The sequence below is a fragment of the Salvia miltiorrhiza genome, chromosome 4 (assembly GCF_028751815.1).
Source record: "Salvia miltiorrhiza cultivar Shanhuang (shh) chromosome 4, IMPLAD_Smil_shh, whole genome shotgun sequence".
In the NCBI taxonomy this organism is placed as follows: domain Eukaryota; kingdom Viridiplantae; phylum Streptophyta; class Magnoliopsida; order Lamiales; family Lamiaceae; genus Salvia; species Salvia miltiorrhiza.
This window is the reverse complement of record NC_080390.1, coordinates 27,769,491-27,794,835: the sequence shown is the minus strand read 5'-3', so window position 1 is coordinate 27,794,835 and position 25,345 is coordinate 27,769,491. Positions and strand designations below refer to the sequence as shown.

At 38.9% G+C, this 25,345-nt stretch overlaps 4 protein-coding genes across 4 annotated transcripts; 1 reads left to right on the top strand and 3 right to left on the bottom strand.

Moving 5' to 3' along the window:
* Nucleotides 1–6,959: 6,959 nt before the first annotated feature.
* On the bottom strand, nt 6,960–9,103 carry LOC131019556 (putative pentatricopeptide repeat-containing protein At3g15130). The gene has a single exon (XM_057948132.1). It carries the CDS (start codon nt 8,896–8,898, stop codon nt 7,180–7,182), a length of 1,719 nt encoding a protein of 572 aa, XP_057804115.1. The 5' UTR covers nt 8,899–9,103; the 3' UTR covers nt 6,960–7,179.
* Nucleotides 9,104–13,542: 4,439 nt separating this feature from the next.
* LOC131023228 (uncharacterized) lies at nt 13,543–15,148 on the top strand. Its single transcript, XM_057952769.1, has 3 exons — nt 13,543–13,998; nt 14,144–14,535; nt 15,097–15,148. Exons 1-3 carry the CDS (start codon nt 13,543–13,545, stop codon nt 15,146–15,148), a joined length of 900 nt encoding a protein of 299 aa, XP_057808752.1.
* Nucleotides 15,149–15,735: 587 nt separating this feature from the next.
* On the bottom strand, nt 15,736–17,690 carry LOC131019557 (F-box protein At5g49610-like). The gene is made up of 2 exons (XM_057948133.1): nt 17,523–17,690; nt 15,736–17,121 (listed from the first exon to the last, which is right to left on the bottom strand). The coding sequence occupies exons 1-2, from the start codon at nt 17,532–17,534 to the stop codon at nt 15,907–15,909; spliced, it is 1,227 nt and encodes a 408-aa protein (XP_057804116.1). The 5' UTR covers nt 17,535–17,690; the 3' UTR covers nt 15,736–15,906.
* Nucleotides 17,691–18,069: 379 nt separating this feature from the next.
* On the bottom strand, nt 18,070–25,024 carry LOC131019551 (uncharacterized). Its single transcript, XM_057948117.1, has 10 exons — nt 24,838–25,024; nt 22,900–24,488; nt 22,437–22,800; nt 21,741–21,825; nt 21,467–21,523; nt 21,331–21,390; nt 21,035–21,253; nt 19,961–20,202; nt 18,694–19,876; nt 18,070–18,590 (listed from the first exon to the last, which is right to left on the bottom strand). Exons 2-10 carry the CDS (start codon nt 24,461–24,463, stop codon nt 18,204–18,206), a joined length of 4,161 nt encoding a protein of 1,386 aa, XP_057804100.1. The 5' UTR covers nt 24,464–24,488; nt 24,838–25,024; the 3' UTR covers nt 18,070–18,203.
* Between the last annotated feature and the right edge of the window lie 321 nt (nt 25,025–25,345).

The window sequence follows — 25,345 nt, the reverse complement described above, 5'->3', positions numbered from 1 at the left end:
ATCATCAATAAAAGTGATAAAGTACTTTTTACCACCTCGAGTTTGCACAAACTTTAGATCACACACGTCGGTGTGGATTAGTTCTAAAGGTTTAGTGCTCCTTTCAACAGAGTGAAACGGAGACTTTGTCATTTTTGCTTCAACACAAACTTGACATTTGTTTTGAGTGTTAAACTCGTTTATTTTTAGTAAATCCATATTCACTAATCTTTTTATTGCATTTAGATTAACATGTCCTAATCTACAATGCCATAAATCACAACACTCAACCAAGTAAGAGGAAGTAGTAGCATTTTCATTGATAGGTTTGTCAGTTACACGCTTGACACGCTGAACATTAAGCTTGAAAAGCCCATTGGTGAGAAAACCCCTACCAAGGTACTTTCCAAACTTGGTTACAACAACTTTTTCGGACTCAAACACTAGTCTAAAGCCCTTATTAACTAGTATAGACCCCGAGATGAGATTCTTGCGGATGTCCGGGACATGCAGCACATCCTTCAAGGTTATCTCCGTGCCGGATGAAAGCTTGAGCACCACATCACCCATTCCGGCAACTTCCGACGACGCTTGGTTTTCCATGCTTAGCTTCCTCCCTTCAACAGCTTTGTAGGTAGAGAAGCGCCTCTTGTTGGAGCACACGTGCACGGTTGCGCCCGTGTCAATGAACCAAGCACCTTGGTTCTCAACAAGGTTGACCTCCTCGGTGATAACCGCTAAGTCATCCTCGTTCCAATCGTCGAAGTCCTTCTCGACAACGTTGGCATCTTGCTTCGCCTTCTTCTTCTTGGGCTTGCGACAGTCTTTCGCCAAGTGGCCCGGTTTGCCACAGTTGTAGCAATCCCCTTCGAACTTGCGGGCAGGAGCTTTGGCTTTGGCTTTGCCTTTGCTTTTGTCCTTCGGATTAGGACGCCCACGTTTGTTGGAGTTGGATGGGCCACCACGCTCCAACAAGTTAGCTTTGGCCTCAACTTGGCCCTTCCCCTTGCCATCGATCCTCCTTTCCTCGCATTCGATGCGAAGTCTCACGATCAAGTCCTCAAACGTCATCCCCTTTCGTTTGTGTTTGAGGTAGGTCTTGAAGTCCTTCCAACTTGGGGGCAATTTGTCAATCACCGCCACCACGGTGAATGAGTCGGAGACCACATGTCCCTCGGCGAGTACGTCGTGCAAGATAAGTTGGAATTCTTGCACTTGGTCGATGACGGGCCTCGAGTCCACCATCTTGTACTCCATGTACCTGGTTACACAAGTATTCTTAGTGCTAGCATCATTTAGCTTATACTTTTTGTCTAGTGCCTCCCACAACACTTTGGAGGTCTTTATATCAACATATACTTTGTACAAACTATCCCCTAGACCACCTAGAAGGAAATTTTTACAAAGAAAATCGCCATTATGCCACGCATCATAGGCTGCACGAACAGTGAAGCTCGTCTCGTTCTCCGCCGGTGTGGGCGGCTCGTTGTCCGTCAAGTATCCCGCATACCCCAACGTCGTGAGGTAGAAGAACATCTTTTGACGCCAACTCTTGTAGTCGGAGCCACAAAACTTTGGTGGCTTGTCGGCGGTTGCATTCGCCCTTGGGGGTTGGGTTGGCACCGACCCCGCCATGTGGCCATAGCCCATCATGTTGGTCCCGAAGGCCCCAACGTTTTGTCCAAACATGGACCCCATGGAACCACTCGAAGTGGAACCAAACGTTGACCCAAACGGAGTTTGGCCAACCGTTCCTTGCGTGGAACTTTCTCCTCCAAAAGTTGTTTGGTTAGCACCAAACATGAACGGAAGTGGTGTTGAACCACCAAAAGGGCCACCACTAAAAGTGGAGGCAGCAGCGGCAGAGGTGGCGGGTGCCACGGTTGATGCGGCCGCGGCGGAGGCGGCGGCGGCAGCGGCGTTGGCAGCGGCAACGGCGTTGGCAGCCTCGGTGGAGTTCGCAGGACCGGTCGACATCTCCAGCAAAGGTGTTTAAGTTTCGAAAGTTTTAAGTTCAATTACAAGTTCTAAAACTCCCACGTTGCAAGCTTATCTCGTCTTGCGATTGTTGGAATATAAGCTCGCGGGCGTAGTTACAATGAAACAGAAATGTAGGAGTTTAGATTACAAGGGAAAAACTGAATTGAAATTACAGTAAATTGAAACCAGGAAAAAGCCGAGTCGAGGAGGGTCCTCTATCCGCAAGACGAGATACGCCCCGGTAGTGCTCTCGGTTTGGCGTGTCGTCCCCAAAGATGAAACGGCTTCGTCTCGTAGGTAGCAGCACCGCAAACCAACGAGCTCCGGCGAACTGGAACGAGGCGAGAACAGAACTTAACAATGCAGAATGCAGCAGAGTAATGTTGCTTGTGATGTTTCAGATGTGTAGATGATGCATGGAGGCTGTCCTATTTATAGGCACAGTCCACATCAATAGGGGGAGCCTGCAGGATTAATACCATTGATGGTATTCAAATGGTGTCGGAAGGTACAGGCAGTAACAGACGTAACAACAAGGCTGTTTGAATTTGCCTTGACTCCTCCGACAGGGGAAGCTTCCTGGGAGACCAAGGGTCCTCCCGGGCCAAGCCCTAGCGGGCTTCGTGTGCGTGCGCATAGGCCCAACCGAGTTGGGCCTCGTCCCCTTCGAACCAAGTTTTCGTTGGTCCAAAAAAATAAGAGTCGATGTGGGCCTAGGGTAGGCCCAAAGGCCAGCCCAAAGACCAATTGCCAAGATCCAAGTCTACGGCTGCGCGTCGGGTGACGGGGACGGGGCCGCCGCCGGGCGTCGGGCGATGGGGCCGGGCGGGCGGCGGCGGCGCGCGCGTGTGGGCTTTGCAACCCGTCACGTGTGCACACAGTTTTATTACATCCTGTGATGTAATAGCTTTTATACTGTAATAAATGTTATCCACATCCCGATGTGGGATAAGTATTAAATCTTATTTAATGCTTATCTTTTCCCACAACTCCATGTTTCAAGTACCCAACTTTAAACAATTATTTCTCACTCACCGGAAATCGGTTTTGAGTAAATAAATATACTACGATCATCTACTCGGAACGTAGATCGATCCTGTCCCATTTAATTCTGCTAAATTAAATGTTTTCGGTACTCAAAAAATTATCAAACATTGGTTACTCACAACCAATTTCCAACACGTTCGTCTCTCTAGGGATGGCAATCGGGTACGGCGGGTACGGATAGTGACTATCCATACCCATACCCACGAACTAAATGGATAGTGGTTGCTACCCACGAAACTATCCATGGATATCAAATGGTATTCAGACCCGCTACCCGTCGGGTATCCGCGAAACCCGTTATCCGACGGGTATCCGTCACCCACTATCCGACGGATACCCGCTATCCGCCGGATACCTACGAAATAGAATTTAAATATAAATTTACAACAAATTTAATAGAAAAAAAAAATCAACACAAATAGCATAGTTCAAATCCACAAAGAACAATGTTTAAATTCAAATTCACAAAGAACAATGTTCAAATTCATCAACTAAAATATAAAATCCAACAAAGAACAATGTCTATAATTGCTCGACAGTAGAAATAGAACCCTCTTCATTGAACTCTTCTTCTTCATCTTCAAGAACAATGTCTATAATTGCTGGACGGACGGCGAGCGGCGGCCGTCGAGTGGCTGCCGGCTGGTGGCTGGAATCGCGACTTCGCGAGGAGGGCTGGGGAAGAAACGGCTGAAGGGAAGAAACGGCTGAAGGAAGGGGCGTAGGGGAATTACTAGGGTTTAGGTTTAGCTCAATATTAGACTTTGGGCCTTATTGTTTGGGCCTATTTTAAAATATAAAATACTAGCCCATAATTTCAAAATATGTATTTAAAGCCCATATTTTATAGAATTTTTTGTGGATATTTGACGGGTAATTGACGGATAATTGATGGGTAATTGGCGGGTATTTTTCGCGGGTAAACGGGTTTCGCGGGTATGGATAGTAAGTATCCAAACCCATACCCACGAACTAAATGGATAGTGAATTGTACCCACGAAACTATCTGTGGATATCAAATGGTATCCAAACCCACCCTAATGGGTTCGGGTTTTCGCGGATATCCGCTACCCGCGGGTAGATTGCCATCCCTAAGTCTAACACAAGTCTTTCGACATGTATGTCGAAACTTTCATTTGGTAAACTATTTTGTGAAAGATATTCACTAGACTTCTTCGAAAACAAGAACTTTCTTGACAAAACATCCTCTCCTTATAACGATTTCTTATGAGTGATAATAAAAATTTATGCCTTTAAATACCTTCTGAAAAAAGGAGGCATTTAAATACATAAATTTTTGTTATCCCTCATTTTTCTATGATAAATTTATGGGCAAATAGCACAAAAATCCCTATAGTTTCCCCGAATTCGCATTTTTCCCTTGACCTTTAAAATTCTTGTTAAAATCCTTGACCGTTGCTCTGATTCTCTTTTTTCCCTTGGTGACGTTTTCCGACCATTAATTAGATGACGTGTCACCAACGTGGCACACTTATGCCGAGTAGATTAATTAGAAGCTAAACGGCGTCGTTTTGCGTCTAACCTAATAGCGTCAAAATTCCTTAAGTTTGGCGCGATTCTCGTTTTTCCCTTGACCTCAAAATCTCACGTGAAGGATAGAGAGGGAGAATCAGAGGGTATTTCAGTTTGAGGGTGTACAGACGAAGGACGAAGTTGATGCTCATCGTCGGAGTTAGAGCGGCGGCGGCCTCGTGCTTGTGTGTCTGTGTGCGTAGGTCCAGATCTGTAGGCGTGCTTGATGGAGAGAAGAAGGGTTCACTTGAGTAAAGAGATGAGAGAGGGGTTAACGAGATAGGAGGTCTGTAAAGAGAGGAGAGATGAAGACGAAGGAGAAGGTCGGCTGAAGTTCCGGCAGGATGATGAAGACGAAGACATGAATTGGGTGTTTTTTTTTCTCAAGAACCCTAATTTGAGAACGCAGCCTGAAAGGAAAACCTTGTTTTTAGGAGTAGACAAGAAGGAAAAACACCATGAGACAATTGACATTGTAACCTTTGTTAAGATGCACTGTGTTACAATTCACATGATAACTCTCGTTAAAGTGCACTATGTCACCATTCACATCATGAATCTTGTTAAGATGTATTGTACCACAATTCACATTATAATTGTTCCATTATTTTATCGTTTGTGAAAGAATTAAGTACTTTGAGGGTGTTTGAGTAAGCTTATAAACTCTTTAAAACAATTTATAAGTAGTAAAAATAAGTTTTAAGAGCTTATAAGCCCCCTCCCCCTCCTCCCCCCCCCTCCCAAAAAAATAAGTTAACTATAATTTTTTATTTTCATCATATATCATTCTAATTTCATTTTTATTCGATTTTGTCTCACTGACTAAAAATTTTCTCTCTAGCTTATAAGTTCAATTACACAAACACTTTGATAACTTATAAGCTTTTAAGAATCAAACTACATATTATAAGCTCTTGAAACATCTTACAAGCTCTAAGAGCTTATCTATCTATTTATTATATGAAAACACAGTTTGTGGCAAAATTGTAATTAAAGAATCAATCAATGAGTATTTATAAAACTCAACACAAACACTTTGATAACTTATAAGCTTTTAAGAATCAAACTACATCTTATAAGCTCTTGAAACATCTTACAAGCTCTAAGAGCTTATCTATTTATTATATGAAAACACAGTTTGTGGCAAAATTGTAATTAAAGAATCAATCAATGAGTATTTACAAAAGTCAACACAAACACTTTGATAACTTATAAGTTTTTAAGAATCAAACTACATCTTATAAGCTCTTGAAACATCTTACAAGCTCTAAGAGCTTATCTATTTATTATATAAAAATACAGTTTGTGGCAAAATTGTAATTAAAGAATCAATCAATGAGTATTTATAAAACTCAACAAATCTCATATCTCATATATTTTCTCTCTCCTCTCTCCTCCTTTCATCATACGTATTCTTCAATTTTCTCTCTCTCTCTCTCTCATATTCTCTTTTTCATATTTTGATGATTTTTTAAAAAAATCAAATTTTATTTATAAAAAATATTCTATATATATCTTAAATTAAAGATGAATGCAAGATCTTTGATTTGGTATCAAATAATTATTCAACTCTTTTATTAGTATTCTAATAAATTCTAATAATATAATTTATTTTCCTACTTATCAATTGAAGCTTTTCTAATAAGATGACATAGGTAATGAGCTAACTTAGAAAAAATTAATTTTATGCATGATTATCATATGTTTTAAAACTATATATTGTGATGTGAAAACTCTTTTTTTATTGTTTCTTCGTTTCTTTTAATTTGAATGATGTGTTTATTCTATAATTTTAAGGAAGAAAATAAAGTTTTTCATCAAATAGATGGAAAAATAAAAATGATACTTTTCAAAATTATAAAATAAAATTAAGGATCTTTACTGAGTAATTGATGTAGATTATTTTATTTTTTAAGAAAAAATAATTTACATTTACTTATATTCTAACTATATTTAATATTTATTTTTTATTTATTTGATACATCATTTAATTTATTTATTTTTGATAAATTAACATTATTAAATAAAGAAATTTAAAGGCCACGCCACAGAGGCTCGAACCCAAGACCTTCGGTTTTAGACATTAACCTCTAATCGCTTAACCGATACACACGCTACATCGTTTAATTTTGATGCAAAACTATATTCGCCGTGCATCGCACGGTCGAATGTACTAATAAACTCTTTAAAATAAACTTATCCAAACACCCACTCACTTAATGTTCTTTCGGAACAAAACTAGAAATTTCTTCCAAGGACAAGTACTAATCGGGTTTAATGAATAACCCACCTGCTGTGTCAAAAACAGTCTCTATGTAATTTGGACTGCAACATTATTATCTCTTAGAGCATAATATTGTTTGGATCACTTTGTAGCTGCACATACGGTTTTTATCTAAGAATCTTGTGCTATAACTATATGTTCGAAATAGCTCTCCAATATTTCATAAAATTCATTTTGACGGTTACAATAATTTTGTTCCATCGTCCCCGATGGGACACCAAGCGGCATGAATTCATGTCTGTGAACAGTGATGTCTAGGATTCAAACCCCACCGCTACCCCCTCTCCAAAGTAAAAATAAAATAAAATGTTCCACTAACCATACGCACTAATCTAACAAATGTTAACCCGCAGGAGCTATCTCGAACCTCTACTGATCTCAAGCCAACTTGTACCCGGCATTTTCTTGATATCCCTATTCTCCAACCACTCCCTCAATGTCCTCGCACTCCCCCAATCCTCAAAATCAGCAAAAGTATTGGACATCAACACATACGTCGAGGGATCATCCCGATCGACGGCCAGTGCTAGTTCTGCAGCCCGTCTAGCCGTCTCTACGTCCCCGTGGAGACGACAGGCCCCGAGCAATGTCTGCCAAACGACAGCGCTCGGCTCAAATGGGATGCGGAGGACGAGCTCCTCCGCTTCCCTGATGCGCCCCACGCGGCCGAGCAGATTCACCACGCACACGTAGTGATCCTCTCTCGGCACAATGCCGAATTCTCGGCTCATCGAAGAGAAATAGCTGAGCCCTCTGTCGACAAGCCCCCCTTGGCTGCACGCATACAGCACGCAGATGAGGGTGATGTGATTAGGCCTCTCTACCCGCGTCCTCATCTCTTCGAAAACTTTAAGAGCCTCCTCAGCCTCCCCGTTCTGCGCGTACCCCATGATCATCGTTGTCCACGACACCACCGAGCGTTCACTCATGGAGGAAAACACCCTCAGTGCGCTGTCCATGTGCCCGCACTTGGCATACATGTCGAGCAGAGCATTGTCCACACAGACATCAACTTCTTCATCGCCTAGTTTAGCCGCCAGAGCTTGCATTTTCCGCCCTTCATCAAGGCTCGATAAGCTAGCACACGCGTTGAGCCCCGTTGCTAGGGTGAACTTGTTAGGCCGGATCCCGGCCCTCCTCATCTCTCCGATCACCCTGAGCGCCGCCACTGCCTCCCCGGAGTCCAGACAACCAGCTGCAATCTGAGTCCAAGAGTAAACATCCTTCGATGGGATCTCCTCGAACGCTGCCAAACCTTCGTCTAATCTTCTACTTTTCAAGTACATGTCGACCAAAGCATTCCCCACACATCTCTCACTTCTATGCCCGGATTTGATGAGCAAGGCATGGACTCGCAGCCCGGTTTCGAGATTCGAAAGGTCGGCTAAACCAGTTAGAACAGTGGCAAAAGTGAATGCATCCGGTTTTACACCTTCGAAGATCATCCTACGCCAGAAATTGGGTATGCAATTGCAGCTGAATTTCAAGAAGCCATCGAATACAGCATTCCACGACACGATATCTCTGTTGAAGCACTCCTCGAAGACCTTAGCAGCTTCATCCAACTCAGCATTTCTTATCAAAGTAGTCAGCAACGCATTCACTAAATAAACATTATTCTCAAATCCAAACTTGATGACCATCGCAAAGACTTGAAAAGCACAAATCAAGTGGAAGGTCTGTGCAAAAGAGCAAGCGTGGAGCACGCTGACGAAGGTGAACTCGTTGGGGCGAATGCTGCTCCTGTGCATATCTGAGAACAGAGAGAGTGTTTCGGCAGGGAAGCCCTTTTGCACGAAACCGGCGATGAGGGCCGTCCACGACACAACGTTCCTCTCAGGCATTTCGTCGAACAGTTGGAGGCCACTCGCGGTGTCCCCACATTTGACGTAGGCGTTGATGAGATGGTTGTGGGTGAATAAGGAATCTGATTCGTGTTGGGATGTTTTGATGAGCTTTGCGTGTATTGCTTTGGCTTTTGGCAAGTTGGAAGTCTCGACGCAGTGGCGCAGAATGGTAGTGGTTGTTGATGTGTGGAACTTTTTGAGTTGAGGAAGTAACATGAGATTGTACATACAAAGTGGTGATGGAGAATTGCAGAGAGAAATAAGGATGAAATGGCGGTGATCGCTTCGATGTCAACAGCAATGAAGCTTGTAAAAGATTTTGCTTTTTTTGCCCCAATCTGGATTTCGAAGAAGAGAAGAGTCTTGAGATGCAGTCCGGGGTTTCTTTTGCTGGACCTGTTTCTCATTAGGGAAGAACAGAAGAGGCACAAATCTATATTATATATAAAAGCACAGTTTTATGACCGATTCTTTCCCGGCAAAAATCTTAAAAAACGTCTACAAAATGAAGATGCACGTTCTTTTGAATTTACAAAAAATATGCTACAATCCCACGTTCTTTCATTTTAGTTCCTTTTTAGTTCACCACTTATCCTTTTATCCACACACAAAATTTATATTTTTCACGTAAAATTTAATTGTGGAAAATGTCAATTAAGTGCAACAACAATTATTGTTGCCCCATATGTTTCTTCAGTGTGTTTGCCACTCATCCACTGGCCAACACATATTGACATATTTATTAATATTTGTTATATACAAATTTTTAAGAAAATAGTGACAATTCATAAATATTTTTTAAAAATATGTGACTAAAGTATTTGTAAATATGCATGTTTGATAAATTAATTTATAGATTATAGATTTGATATAACTTTTTTAGGGTAGATTTGATATAATTCTAAATACAAACAAATCTGCATACTTAATAGTAGTAGAAACAAATATACATAGCAAATAATTCAAAACGAATAAGTTAGGATCGTTTATAATGTTAAAATTATTTTGTTCTCCTGTCATCTACCTTTAATGTTGAAGATTATACACTTTTTTACGATTATTTTTATTTTTTGATGGAAAAAATAAGTACATGTCATTTTTTTCAAAAAAATCATGATTGTTTAATTATAATTATTTTGAATTTACATATATTAAAAAAATAAATCCAATTAATGAGAAGAAGATTATATTGATTTATTTTAGAACTTTTAATTTTAAAAAGTGAAATTTATAACAATTTTAATATAGATAGATGAAAAATTAGTCATATATATATAAAAACTTGAATGCAAAATATTATATAAATTTATTTATTCATTGTAATTTTCTTAAAATGAGATTTATTTGAATTATTCTCTTTATAATTTGTAAATTTAATTACTATTATTATACGATTGTTAGTAAATTTAATATTATACTCATTGAATTGATAATATTGTTATACCCTACTATTTCAAATCAAATACTAATATTTAAGTTAACAAAAAATATTTTTGATCATTAATTAATTTAACTCATAAATGATGATATTTTGACATTTTTATATATTTTAAAAAATTAAAAATAATAAAATATATCGCGATCCGTGCATCGCACGGGAGTGCGTACTAGTAAATGTAAAATACTTACTTGATGATTGATATTATAACATAAAGTCAATTAATAAAATTATTTATTCTAGTGTAACAAACATAAAAGATACCTTTAAAAAAAAACTAACTTTTATTTAAGACTAGCACACGCCCACTCGTGCGATGCACGATCAGTATGGAAACTAAAAGATATTTTAAATAAATAAATATGTATATTAAATATTTATAATTTAAATATACTCCCTCCGTCCCGCGAGTCTTGACACGTTTGGATTCGGCACGGGAATTAAGGAGTTGTAGATTAGTGTTTTAAGTGTGTAATTAATAAAGTATAAAATTGATAAAGTAGGAGAGAGAAGGTAATAAAAGTGATAAAGTAGGAGAAAGAATATAATAAAGGTGATAAAGTAGGAGAGAGAAAGTAATAAATATTACCCAAAAAAGAAACGTGTCAAGATTCGTGGGACGGCCCAAAAAGGAAAACGTGTCAAGATTCGTGGGACGGAGGGAGTAAATAAATGTAAATATAAAATTGAAATTCAATAAAAAAAATGAATTCGAAAATATATAAATTTTCAATTACCAATTAATTGATTTTCATTGATAACTAAAAGAAATTATAAAAGAGAAAGGAGAGATAAAAGATGAGAGAGAGAAAAAAATAAGTTTGTAACTTTAATTGATAATAACTTATTCGCTTTAAATTTATTTTTTTATAATTTTTATATCAAATTAAAGATCTTTTCGTTATCTTTAATTTAACATCCATGCTGAATATCTTTTTATTAATCAAAGTTGACGATTTTTTTTATAAAAGAATCAAAATAAAAAAGAAAATGAAGAGAGAGAATTTTTGGTTGAAAAAAATAGCCGTTATACTGCTCTTTTATATAATATATAGATTACGTCATTACCTTAGTTTATTCTTTAATCAATTTTTTTTTTTACTTTCTTTGAACTCTCCTACTCTCCTCATTCACCCTCGGCTCCTTTGTCGCTTCAGAAGTCCGCGCGAAGTCGCCGTCTGGCCGGAGTCGCGTGAGCTGCCGTGATGCAAATAAAAGAATAAAAATGTCTAATAACTATGTTTCAATGATAAATAGGAAACTATTATAGATCCTCTTTCTTAAAAAAAAAGAACTATGTTTTAGCAAAGAAATCTAGAATTTGAATGTTAGTATAGCAAGTTATCTGATTTTTATATATTAGTGTTGTTTTAGTGTTATTTTTGTAATTAAATGTGATTAATCGAGTTTGTATTGTTATTGTTCTTAAATTCACAATTATTTCTAAATTTACGATAAATTGACAACTTGAAATTTGATTAGTTGTAAATTAGTTTTAGTGTGAATTCAAGTTCTAAATCTATAAAATTCACAGCTCGAATATAAGTTCATCGTGAATTTGAGTTTTAAAACTATAATTCACAACTATTAATAGTTTTGGTTGTGAATTTGAGTTATAAAATTAAAATTCACAACTAGGAATAATCGTGGTTGTGAATTGAAGCTTTAAATCTAGAATTTACAACTAAGTCATAGGGATATAACTGAATCGAGTCGAGTCGAATAGTATCATGCTCAAATTTAATTTGTTTAGTATCGAGTCGAATCTCAAATTTTATTTATCAAATACTTTGAAGATCACAAAACTCACAAGCTTAAACGTACATATTAAAATGCCATATCTGAATGCCAAATATCAAAACAAGTAATTTCCGTGCTTTGACCGAATATCTGAATGCCAAATATCATGCTCAAATTTAATTTGTTTAGTATCGAGTCGAATAGTATCATGCTCATATTTCCGTGCTTTGACCGACCGTTCCATTTTTTTTTTCTTCTCCTCTTTAAAAAACCCATCCTCCATTTATCCTCACACTTCTTAAATTTTATGTAATTTTTTATGTAATTTTTAATGATGTTTTAGTTTAATGGCGTATTTAACTATTAGAAAAATATGTTATTTAAATTTGATCAATTAAATTTAAATGAAAAACATAAAAATGAAAACTAATGTTATCAAGAAGGCTATCAAGTAATCCTAATGCAGCACTACTTACTCAATGTGGTCCCCCACTATCAAGTAAGCTATCAAGTAGGCTATCAAGTAAGCCCATTGCGGATGCTCTAAGCATGGGCGGATCTTAGTTGGGGCTGCACTGGGCTGGAGCCCAATGCAACCCCAAAATTTTATTTTATATGTATTAATATATTTAACTTAATATATATGTAGCTCGGCTCATAGCCCAGTCCCATTTTCAGAGAAAGAGAAAAAAAATTCAAAATAATAATAAAAAATTAATTTATTCTTGTAAAAGATAGATGAATTTTTTAAAAAACATAGAGAGATAGTTTTTTAATATGCTTTTAATATATTTGTTATTGAATCAATAAAAAGATAAAAAGAAAACAAATATTGATTATAATTAGTGATCAAATTATAATTCTAAGTCCATTAAGATTATACTTGAACATAAAGATGAATTGTACGGACTGTCCGAAAAATTTGGCTTGGTGGCTACCGCCCCCAACCCATGGTTCAGGAATTTGATTGAAAATTAGAGATCAAAGACGGATTTTAGTGTAGTTGTGTAGGAAAATAGATTTGGAACAGGTTTTGACAAAAAAAAGTGGGATTGAAATGAAACGAACTATTTTCTCCGTCCATGAAAGAACTTCCTAGGAGGGAATAAGAGCATCTCTACCGCATGCGTCGAAGGGAGTCTCGATCCGGCGCTTAGGGAGGGCGGCTGCACTGGAGACGCGGCCTGATGCGAGGCCGTGTCTTGGCGGAGACCCGGGTCGAAGAGAAGAAATGGATGGCGCGTCCTCCGGACGCGCCCCATTTAAAAAAAAATCGAAATTCGTTTTTTTTTTTAAATATTGCCGTTTGATTTTTTTTTTAATTCGACTTCTAGATTTTAATATATATATATATATATATTCACTTTATCTATATATATCCCAACTTAATTCCAATCATTTTATTACCTACAAATCATCTCCACAACAAAAATTCTCTATAAGAAATGTCTTTCTCTTCATCAAGCCACGAGGATTAGCGACGTGCTCAAGAATTTTCCAATCTTGTGTAAGAATTTAATCAAATTGTTCAAGATATTGGTGATCCGGATGCGCAACCTCTTCGGCGACGACGAAGAGTGGCAAAAAAGGCCTACATTCATCGGGATCGTGAAGCCGGCGCGCTACGTTTGCACGCGGATTACTTTACTGAAAATTCGGTCTACCCCGACAATGTCTTCCGCCGCCGATTTCGCATGCGTCGTGCGTTGTTTTTGCGTATAGTTAATGCCGTCGCATCCGATCCATACTTCCAACAACGCACGGATGGGCTTGGGAGACCCGGCTTCACACCGTTGCAGAAATGCACGGTTGTTGTTCGTATGCTAGCTAACGGTGGGGCAGCGGACCAGTACAACGAGTATCTCCAGATTGCAGAGTCCACCTCGTTGGAGTGCTTGCGTAGATTCTGTCGAGCCATTATTCACCTCTTCGGCGCGGAATACTTGAGGAGGCCAACTTCCACCGACTGCCAACGTCTTCTAGCAATGCACGAGGCGAAGCACGGCTTCCCGGGAATGCTAGGGAGCCTCGATTGCATGCATTGGCCGTGGAAGAATTGTCCAACGGCGATCAGGGAGAACCGACCATCATCCTCGAAGCCGTCGCATCGCAAGATCTATGGATCTGGCATGCTTTTTTTGGGACTCCTGGTTCGAACAACGACATCAACGTGCTCAACAACTCGACGTTGTTCAACGATCGACTGCAAGGAATGGGGTGCCGATCACATATCAAGTCAACAACGCCTACTACACAAGTGGGTACTACTTGACTGACGGCATCTATCTCAATTAGCCGGTATTCGTGAAGAGTCCTACACATCCGACGGATCCGAAGGGGAAGAGATTCAAAGTGATGCAGAAAGCGGCTCTCAAGGATATTGAACGAGCCTTCGGCGTCCTTCAAGCTCATTGGGCAATCGTCAAAGGCCCATCGCGTCTTTGGAGCAAGGAGGAGATGAGCGACATCATGTTCACGTGCATCATTTTGCACAACATGATCATCGAAGACGAAGGCGAGCACGCAACACAGTGGGAAGAAGACATCGACGAAGCTTCGAGTAGCGCCGCATCTCAACCTCGTGCCGGTGCTCCGTCGGATTTTCGTGCATTTCTTGCACGACAAGCATCCATGCGAGACGCGAAGATGCATGCTCGCCTCACTTTGGACTTGAAGGAGCACATTTGGTCTCGTTTTGGTCCGATTGAGCCCTAGGAAATTATTGTAATTTTTATTTTTTTTAATGTATTTAAATTATGTCTTTAAATTATTGTAATGTAGAATTTTAATTTTAATAAAATTTAAATTTTAAAAATAAAAGTGTAGAAATGTAAATTTTGTGGAAATGGGGACCTAAGCACCCATTTAAGACACAATGCATTGGAGAGGGGTGTGTCTTAGGTGGGGACCACCTTCTAAGACACCCCCTAAGCACCAATGCATTGAAGATGCTCTAACACGAGCTTTAAGAAAAAGATTGTTGAGTGTATTGAGAGTGGAGAAAAAGTTATTAAATGTATTGAGAGTAGTGAAAATGTGTTATAATTAATATTGAGAGTTGTGAAAAGGGTAAATGTCACTTTAAATCCCAAACTATTTTCGCACTATCAATTATATCCTGAACTATTGAAAACAATTTTTTAAACCTTGAACTATCAATTTTGTATCAATTGTACCATTTCTTCATTTTTCATCATTTGAATTTTTAATGGGTAATGCATATAATCACGTCGTTTTATATAATATAGGTCAAAAAATGATGATTCTAAATACATTGTGGTATCCGATGAGCCACGTTAAACTTTTGAAGCTAAAAAAATGAATGAATGATACAATTGATACAAAATTAATAGTTCAAGGTTTAAAAAATTACTCCCTCCGTCCCAGCTTTTTATATCCACTTTTAATAGTATTTACTACTAAAAGTGGATACAAAAAGCTGGGACGGAGGGAGTATTTTTGATGGTTCAGGATATAATTGATAGTGCGAAAATAGTTTGGGGTTTAAAGTGATATTTACCTTTGTGAAAAAGTGAAAAGTAAGTAATTATAAGTGGTAGTGGGGTATAGTCCAAAAATAGGTACGAAGTCTTTTTGTGGACATCCCGAAAAGGAAAGATAGAAAGTTCTTTCATGAAGGGAGGGAGTATATCGGGAAAAGTTGAAAAAATACATAATAAAATAAATAAATATTAAAAAAAACAAAAAAAAAAAGAGAGACGATTATTCGATTAACGATCTTCGGCAAACACGTGTGACAATTAACCGAAACCGAAACGAGAGCAATGAGCAATGCACATGTTGTAATACTAAAAATCTAATCCGCATATACCATCAAAGATTAATAAAAATGATACAAATCTTTCCACAAAATTCCGCAGCCATAGACAGACAAAATCACCTAGTAATCGATCTTCATAAACTGTATAGAAAGTAGAGAACATTTCCCGCAACACTACAAAATATCTATATCAGTGCTGTATAGCATAACATTTGCAACTAAACTTGTGCAGAGCCTCAAAAACTACAAAATAACACGATCTCTTCATCTATCTATGCTATGCTTGCTCAACTGGAACCAAACTCATGGTGTATGGAACAACAATGGGAGAGAACATGGCCTTGGGCCCCAAAGTCGAAACATCACAGAGCTTCTTCATCCTCCTCCTCATACCAAACTCGTATAGATAGACAGCAGCTGAAACGCGTAGAAGCACGACTCCATCTTTGAAAGACAAAGGATCCATCCAAGGAATCACATCTCTGGACAACCGGCTTCGTATCTTCTCCTCCAAATTGTACAACACAGCTACGTTTTCGCCCTCCAACTCGTCTAAAGATGCATGGAACTTCAAATCCCACTTTGGTGCAAATTGATCCTCGAGAATCCATAGTTGCATCCCATGTTCTGAGATTATAACATAGCACAGTTTGCCTTGTGATTCTCCTATGCACATTTCCGGGGTGCAAGTGAACTCTGCAGATGGGAGAGGGCCGGGAATCAACCAAGACAGCTCGTTTTGAAGATCAAACATGAGAATTCCATAGCCATGACCAACCAGCCAATACAAAATCCCATCTGCAAGAACACCTCTGTTTTTAGTGAGCTCGTGATTGCACTTGCAACACTCCTTTGATCTCCTCCATGAACGAGTTTTAGACGAGTATATGTCAAAGAAGAAACTATATTCTTCTTCTTCCTCCTCTTCTTCATCTTCTTCTACAAGAATTTGTTTGTATCCCTCCTCAATCCTGCTCACCGCAACCAGCTTGAAATCTGTGGAGACATCAATGGGATCTCGAAAAGGGTCAAAAGCAAGGGCTATGCTGCAGTCTTTGGCAATATTATTAGGCCACATTAGACTTCTCCATTGCTTGTTCAAAGGGTTGCAGACATAGATCATGGGGTGGGAGTTTGGGAAAGAGGTTCGACAACATAAAAGGCCGTTGTTGAGTGACAGGACGACTACGTTATCAGGCAGGAAATCCAAGACATTGCACCACACATTCACTCTCTCCACTCCAACATTAATGTAGCTAATACATTGATCTACATATTCATCATCAGTCCACTGAAATACCTCCTGGAAGTAAAAACCCGAGACGGGCTCGCTTCTTTTCAACTGGAGGCTGATGAATGAGCGGTCAGAGATGAGATTCAGCCAATCTTTGGAAACCGACTTGAAGAGATGCAATGTCTTCGTAGACAAACGGCTTAGTATATTCATAGGGATATCATCATTAGCGAACCAGTGCCCCTTCATTTTCTTCATCTAAACATTTCAAACACTAACACTTCAAATTTCAAACAAAACCAACAATTTGTTCTTCATTATATTAAGACACAAGCCAGCCATCAAACCACATGTATACGGGATCTGCTCAAAATTAAACTACTTTCCAATCCTACTTAGACCGTTTTCATAAATAAATACTTTAAGAATCAATCCATTTTTTCCAGAAACAAAACCGAACAAATATAATCTTTCTTTGAGTTCCGACCATTGTCGGAAAAAAAAAGATGCCAAATAATCTTTAAGCAGTGTAAGAAGATAAACCATCATAACAAGGAAGGAAATATAACTAGAAAGGGAAACAAAAGTTGAGTTTCAAGCTAGCAACAAAAAAGTCATGTAACCGGAAGCATTCAAGATAAAGTTTCCCGTAAACAAACCTCAGAAATCATGTCTGTCTGTATTAATGAGAAAAGGAGAGGATGATGAAGATCAAATGTTTTGGGCCTCGAATTCTACTGAGGGATTGAGAGAAATGGGTGAAAAAGAAAAACAATGGTTTCGTGCACACATGTCTCTCCCACAAATATGAAATTCGAAATCACTGACAAAACATTGTTACCAGCCATTGTTGTATGTTAAAAGGTCTGAAACTTTTACCTGCTGCGAGTACACGGTACCATCAGCTTGAGTGGAGCCCAAGTGCCAGGTGTTCAATAAGCATCCGACACGTGTCCATATTAACATTCTACTTGTGTCGTTTTGTATGCTTGTCCAAAAACCTCGCCACATTATTTTTACTGTCTTTTTCATCTAGAGGGCATTTTTATTCTTACAATAACAATTTATACAATCCTATTTCTTTAATAAGATTAAATTAATTTAAATAATATAAATTATTAAAAATTTTGAAATATTCCAACCATTTTAGTAAATAAGAAATTAATCTGTATTAGGACTAACCTCAAAGTAAACGTCCCACTCATATTTCTAAAAATACAACAATGCTCATTTAGTAGTTGGATTAAAAGGCAAATGACCCCAATCCATTTTGAAATTTTCTTTCAAGTGAAAACTATACGGCAAGAGCTCTACACTAATACATACAAATTGATCATCACTCAACCAAATTCATCTTGGGTAACATTCTTTGAGTTTTCTACAATATTAACGGTGTTTGAACTAGAATTGGATCTGCAGGCACGTTTTCTGGGATTTCTTGATGAAGCGTCGCCACTGAGATGCTTAGAAGCGCGTTTCTGCGTTCTGGTGGAGGCTTTTGAATCAACGAGAAATTGATTATCACAAATTGTTCCTCTCGTACCAAATGGTCCAAATTCATATGGAGAAACTGGAGGGCAGGAATTCAGATTCAGAGAGACACTAAGCTCCCTCTCTACCCTATCCAATCCTTCTGATGTGCTGCAAGGGTTGCTTTCAAAATCATTCTCGGAATTTGGCACCCGTCCATCGCCAATATCTGCATCTGTTTCATCCAGGTGTACTTCCTGAAACAAATTAGCAGAGTTTTTAAGAGGTTATAAGTCTTACATAATCCAACCACTTCTTAGGAGTAACTACATAGAAATTTTAAAGTTAGAGAAACAGTACCTCATTTGGCATGTTGACAACTTGTTCCGAGTCAGATGTACTCTCTGCTTCTGAATCGGCCATCTCCTCACACTCAAACTCGACGTTTTCCCCAAACTCTTCCTCGGAGTCACTCAGCTCTTCCTGTTCCATTACAATTTCGGGGAGGGACTCAACATCCATGTCGTCAGACACTTTCCTGCTTCCTCTGGTTCTGGGAGTAGCCACTGGAGTCTCATTTGAGTGCAGCTCATTACTAATCCCATCTGGAGTAGAATCTCTCTTCTTGCTAGAATCTTTTGCACTTTCTGATTCTATGATGCCAGATACGGGAGCAGCTAGTGATCTGCTAGCATCATGTATATTTGTATTTCTGTTTTCTGGATTCTTGGCTGTGAAACTAAGGTGGATATTCAAGTCTAGTTCATTACCCTTTCTAGTAAGGCTGCTGGCCTTTGTACCCAAAGCACTTGAATTACCATCTACAGATGCCTTACTTGTTGAGGGAAGATGATTTCGAATGGGAGGCTTTGATGCTGCAATGGGAGGAAGCCTGCCAGCAGGATGTGTAGCTACTGAATTTGCATCCACATCATCACTTCTCTGTAGAAGAGGATGAAAATCAACACCGGATGTTGCAGCATTCTTTTCAGGAGGCTTGGATGACTTGCTGAGAAAGTTCACAGCGTCTCTTATGTGCCGGGGATTATGAAAAAGACTGAGACTTAGTTGTGGTTGATTTCCTGGAAAGAAAGTGAAAGAACTAGACGTGCTAGCACTGCTGGGGTAGTAAGGCGAATGACAATCCTGAGGTGCCTGGAATAGTAGAGGATGCATCTGAAGATCTGAGTCGCCTCTCTCTACTGTATGTTTGTTAGTTGCGACATCAGAATGATTTTGCTGCTGACTTTTCGTAGTAACATTAACATGGTTGATCCTGTTTGCTCCAGAGCCAACTCCCAAGTGCATATTGCTCCCAGCATGCAAAGTTCGATGTTCTGCCATCAAACCAGCATTTCTCAAAGTATTGCCTGAATCTTTTGCAGAAGTGATTGCTTGGGAATTTTTGAAAGCTGATTGTGACATAATTCGGACAGATGGAGGCAGATTGACAGGAGGCAAATCAGGAGCTAATTTGACTAGCCGTGCATTATTTGGTCTCCGAGCTCGGTAGGGCCGCATAACTACTTCAGAATTGGATGGCCTAGAAATGACAGTAAGTATAGTAATTTATCTGAATGACAAACACATGCTGCTGAATATTGTGAAAAGTTAACAGGGGGCTTACCTTACAGCAAGTGCGGACTTGGTACAAATTGCGGGTCGGATGTCTCGATAACCAGGTTTATCTTTCTGCTCTCTGGCTTGAGCACCCTCCTGGGATGGCAGGCAAGTGGGAAAACTGGAAGAAGCATTGTTCTCTGGCATCCAATCTGCCAAAAATGCCTCATGGACATATGCTTCATCTTCCTTGTCTATGTGATTATCTCCACTGTTAGTTTCTTCAACAGCATTATCAGAGCTATCACCCTGTAAATTAAGAATTTACAGATCATTTGTTAGAATTAGAGAAGTCGCGTGTCAACTTTCCAGGGAGCGCATACTACAAGGATTGAGAAATTATTAAATTCAGATGAATTATCATATTAGTAGATTATCGTATACAAATTTTTACAGATTATATCCATAATGTATTCAATTCCATCATCGAGTAACTAATAAAAAGTATCATTGTAGCTTCCTTCAGTTCTTAGTTATAGCCATATCGGTGGACTAAGATGATGTACTAGAGAAGGTTACTTATTAATTATTATTAGTATTTTGGCATGTATCCATATCAAACTTCATACAATTTAAGTTCAGAAAAAGGCTTCGAACATATGCATCATGTTGACCGACCAGGTAAGATGTAAAGATTATACGGCTTGAAGAAAGACCAAACAACAAGTATAAAGATAATATTTGCCTGAGTTAGAAGGAAATTAAATGGTTTATCTAGAGACTCTGAGCTTATATCAAGTTCCACCGGTATACTATACTACCATAATTCCATGAGAGTACAAGCACATGGACTGATTAGCGTGAAAAACTCAGGGTACAACAAAAGAAAGATTTTGATTGTTCTTCGACTGCATGACAAAGTTATCATAACAATGTACTAGCCACATGCATGTAGACACAAATTCGATATAGCAGGAAGCACTAGGATGCTTGATATATCTCAACACGCAAGAAGGGGACATATAAATCATTGGTGGATTATGGCAGCAGCTAATCTGAAAATTAACTTGTTAACAAATAAGGAAATCCGTTTGAAAGCCAACAAAGACCTAATTAATCAAGTTCGGAAGTAAATGTATACCTCTTTCTCGGATGATGAACGCCAACTTGAGGGAGAAGGTTTGCTACTTCTTCTTCTTAATTCATACAGACGCCGCTTTGCTTTCTTGTTCGCATCAGATTTATACGATTTCTGGGTGCCAGAAGCAATGCGCCACTGCCTTGGAAGCAAGGACGGATCTCTATAAGGAAGGAAGCATCTCCATATGGACATGAAGTCAAGTTTAAACTTTTTTAACCCCTGAATCATTTGAATCATTTATAAACCAGAAGAAACATCTCATAAAACATTGCAAATATTAGTCACTAAGAGCATACCAGTTCAACACGAGCAATTTCGTCCATAGTCAGGGGAGAGTTTTTTATCCTTCGCACAGACTACAAAACAAAACAAGCTACTTTCTAGAACATGATGGAAGATTTGAAGCAAACAGCATCAGAAATAATCACAAACCTTTATTGGATTTTCTGGCGCTTTTGATGATGCACGATTCTTTTGCCTCACGAAAATCTGTTTTGCAGTTCATGCTACATAAGTATGTTTACATATACACAAATAACAATAGATAATATGTCATACACCCTTCAGATGGAAATGCTAAACATTGACTTCAAAAGTTCTACACAATTGAGCATCAACACATTGCTAAAAGTTGGTCAACTATATCCCCAGAAAACACACAACTTTTCAGGCTTTATAATTTACAGTTCACAATAAAATGCATTACCTGATGCCTAGATTTGCAAGGAAGAAACCGCTGCTGTATAGCCTTCCAGTCAGTATTGTATTCCATCAAACCCAAGGCTAGTAATCTGTCAGTTCCATGTCCAGAAGATGGTAAGGCATAATTGAAGAAACAAGTATGCACAGGTTCATGAATGAAAATGAGAATCTTTGTTTACTAAAACCTTCACATCAAAAGATATATACTAAAACCAGCACATCAAACGATATATACAGATACATTGAGCGTTATATTTGGTTACTTTCACTTCTATGTTTCAGCAAAGCATATTGGAAGACTCGGATGTATACTCATTTCAAAAACATTAACCAGCACCATAATAGTCAATAAATTACATGTACCTGGAGAAACTGGAGTAGTCCTTATTAGAAAATGGATTCGACACATAACTCATAAGTCACATAACCAATCACATGAGCACACACACAAAAGACCAAAGATTGCAAGTATTGACCATGAATATCGCAGTATCTAAGAACGGAAAATATTTGTGTGCTTCTACAGGACGTAAAACAGTTTGTACCAAGAGGATCTTCACTGTAATTTTTGTATGATTATGAATAGTTGAAAATGCAATCATTTCACAATCTTTAATTAGAGACAAGACCAAAGAATATAGTTCAATGAATGTTGAAATCTTCGATGGTGTGCACTACTAAACAAAAGCATACAACTCACTCATCCTCTGCATCGGTAAAAAGCACCCGAGTAGTAAGAGAAACAGGAGCTGGCTTGTGAGGATAAAGGGCAGGATTGAACAACGGCCAAAACCTCTGAGCTAGTTTAGCAATTTCCTTGGGAACTGGAGCAACTGGTTGATTTTTGGCCTTTTCAAGCAGAGTTGTGGCCATTGTCTTCTTGGGCATTCGATGCCTGGAAGAGGGGGAAGGCGCCTTACTAGAATCTGGGAGAGTGTTATCCGTTTCTCCTTGACCATCAGATTCAGCGGAACATAGGGAATTGCGAAGAGGAAACAAGGGCTCCTTTTGACTGGGAGTCTCAAAACCACGCTCAATTTGATAGCGTTCGTATGCACGGACAGCTACCAAACATTTCATAGAAGTATGAAAATGCATTAAAGAACAAGTCACAGACAATATTCAAAAAAGCAGGACAAAAGCATCAATTGTCAATGACATACCAGTAGAAACATCATCGATATAGTTTTCAACTAGTCTAAGTGGAGCTACATCTGTGACAGACAGCACTGGACCACAAACATAAGGGGCCCATGAGGTGTATTCTGGAGTCCGAGAAGAGCCTGCCTGTTCATCTGGTAAACATGTCCGCCTCTCATTGGACATGGAAAAGATATCAGGGTGCAGCTCTCTGTTACTTCCACAAGGAAAATTCTGCTGCGCATTATTATTGCCATCTGTAGATGGCAACATGTTCTGATTCCCATCTTGCACGGATGGATGGATATATGGGGGAAAGAAGCAAAAGCTCGGATATGGAACCGTTCTCCATGCCAGTGCTTGATCACGTTTCTGTAGCATCTGTACAGCTAATTCCTTAACTTCGGAAGCAATATGGCTTTTCCCAGGCTCAAGAACACATAGAGAGAAAACCTGAATAAGTAGCTGTACATGCTCGTGAATAAGACAATGCAACTGCCCTATCTGATGTGGGGTGAATCCACAGGTGTAGCCACTATTTACAGGAGGCATATAGGACGAAGAAATGTTAGGTGTAAAGTGCTTCCCATCTGCAGCTGAAAAGGAACCAATTGACGCAAATGGTAAGAGTGGTCGCAATGGTCTATTCAACTGTCCTGAATGCTTCATGCTGCGTACAAGGGATGCTTTTTGGCTTCTATTCCGTCTAGTCGTTCTTCGTTCTTCAACCTCCTCTGGTTCACTTTCCAGTGCCTCTTCAAGTTCAAGCTCAAAGTCAGCATCATTTTCTTCATCTTCATCATCAGCATTTGTATTCTCTTGCAAATTCTGGGAACAATCGCCTCTTAAAACAGCTGCCAAGAATTTTCTATATTCCTCTTCATCATCGACGTTTTGGAGATCATCTTCATCGTCAGTTTCTTGAAGGAAAGTTTCAAGCTCATCAAGTGTGAAACTTGCAAGAGAATAACGAGCCCTAGTTCGCATGCAGATGGCACCATCAGTTTCTAAATCAACCATAGATTTCCTGGAATCTGTAGCACTGCCAATATCTGCCATGCTGGCTAGTCCATTCTCCTTGTCAAATAGTGATCCATTATCTGATTGATTTACCAATGCAGACTCCTTCTCAGTGGTGGAAGAATAAACTAGGTCCAAATTTTTTCCACGTTCTTTTCCAGAAGAATCTACAGTTTGCATCACAATCTCATCACAGTTCTCAACATTTCCACCGGTATCTCGATGTTTTTCATCAGACTCGTTACCAACCGGTGCACATTGCTTTCCCCTGCTATCAGCAACATCCAAGTCCAAGTCTTCAACTTCAGAACTCAAACTTGAGGAAGCTTCTATTGAATTAGTTTCTTTCAGGAAAGGATTGAAATCCGCATCTTCATCCTCATCTTCTTCCTCAGCCACATCTACGTTTCGGTTACCATCCTCCAATTTGTTCCCTTCAGTGACCTCATTCCCATGTTGCAAAGCACAGTGGTCAGAGGTTTTGGATAAGTTGGAGCAATCAACAACAGCATCCTGGTGATTCGGGTCTTGAAGTTCAGTGGATGCGGAAGTAGAACACCCCGACATTTTGATCAAAGGATATCCTCAGGGGCTACAAACAATGCACTGAATTAAAACAGGCCCTTCTCTAAATAGCTTCACCAAAGCTACAAGTTTAATAATCAATAAACTGAATTCGGTTAATCGTTCATGTTCACAATCAAACAGAATCTCAGAGAAAAAAAAAATATTCAGTTCAGAATGCAGATATCCAGCTCAGACCTTTAGTCCCAAAATCTTTGACATGCCAAAATCTATTAAACAACGAGTGATACATTCCACAACCCTAATTGAGTAGGCTTTGTAGCAATGCCATATCCACAGCAGTCAGAAACGAGCAGCGGGGAAATGGCCCTTTTAAGGAACCCTAATTGGAGGTTAAAGCAAAAATTAGAACATACCGGCGATAGCTAACTCGCCTGCCGCGTCCGATCAGTTACTGCTTCGTCGGCCCATGATCGCCGTGATTTTCGTCGTCGTTTCGCATTTTGCCGTCACTTTTCACCTATTTTAATTTTACGCTACTATTCTTTATTTTAGTGGGAAAGTAAAAAAGAAAGAACAAACAAAACAAAACTGTGATTTTGGACGGGCCAATATTTTTGGGCTTTGGCAGCTAGGCCTATATATATTAGGATAGTTACGAAATAAATTGGCTTATACTAACTATTTTATTGTTTTCTTTGGCATTCAAAATTGAATAAGGGGAGGTCAAAATTCAAGACTCATAACAAGAATTATTCTAAGCGATATTGTCCCAAAATTAAGCATTACTACTTCACTACAAATAGAAGGGATAGGCAAGCTACTTTTCAATACGAAATAAAAATCTCATAACAGCAAAACTTAAAACTATTTAAATTCAAGTGAAAAATGCATATCTAATTCACGTGTTCAAGGGTTCATCTG

Bases quoted from the DNA above. Each gene is read 5' to 3' on its own strand.
- LOC131019556 (XM_057948132.1), bottom strand. From the start codon at position 8,898: ATGTACAATCTCATGTTACTTCCTCAACTCAAAAAGTTCCACACATCA.
- LOC131023228 (XM_057952769.1), top strand. From the start codon at position 13,543: ATGCGTCGTGCGTTGTTTTTGCGTATAGTTAATGCCGTCGCATCCGAT. The intron at 13,999-14,143 runs GTTCGAACAACG...TATCTCAATTAG, and splicing joins TGCTTTTTTTGGGACTCCTG to CCGGTATTCGTGAAGAGTCC. The intron at 14,536-15,096 runs GTCTCGTTTTGG...TATATAATATAG, and splicing joins GACTTGAAGGAGCACATTTG to GTCAAAAAATGATGATTCTA.
- LOC131019551 (XM_057948117.1), bottom strand. From the start codon at position 24,463: ATGTCGGGGTGTTCTACTTCCGCATCCACTGAACTTCAAGACCCGAAT. The intron at 20,203-21,034 runs GTATACATTTAC...CTTAATTTACAG, and splicing joins GTTCATCATCCGAGAAAGAG to GGTGATAGCTCTGATAATGC. The intron at 18,591-18,693 runs GTACTGTTTCTC...AATTTGTTTCAG, and splicing joins TTGTCAACATGCCAAATGAG to GAAGTACACCTGGATGAAAC.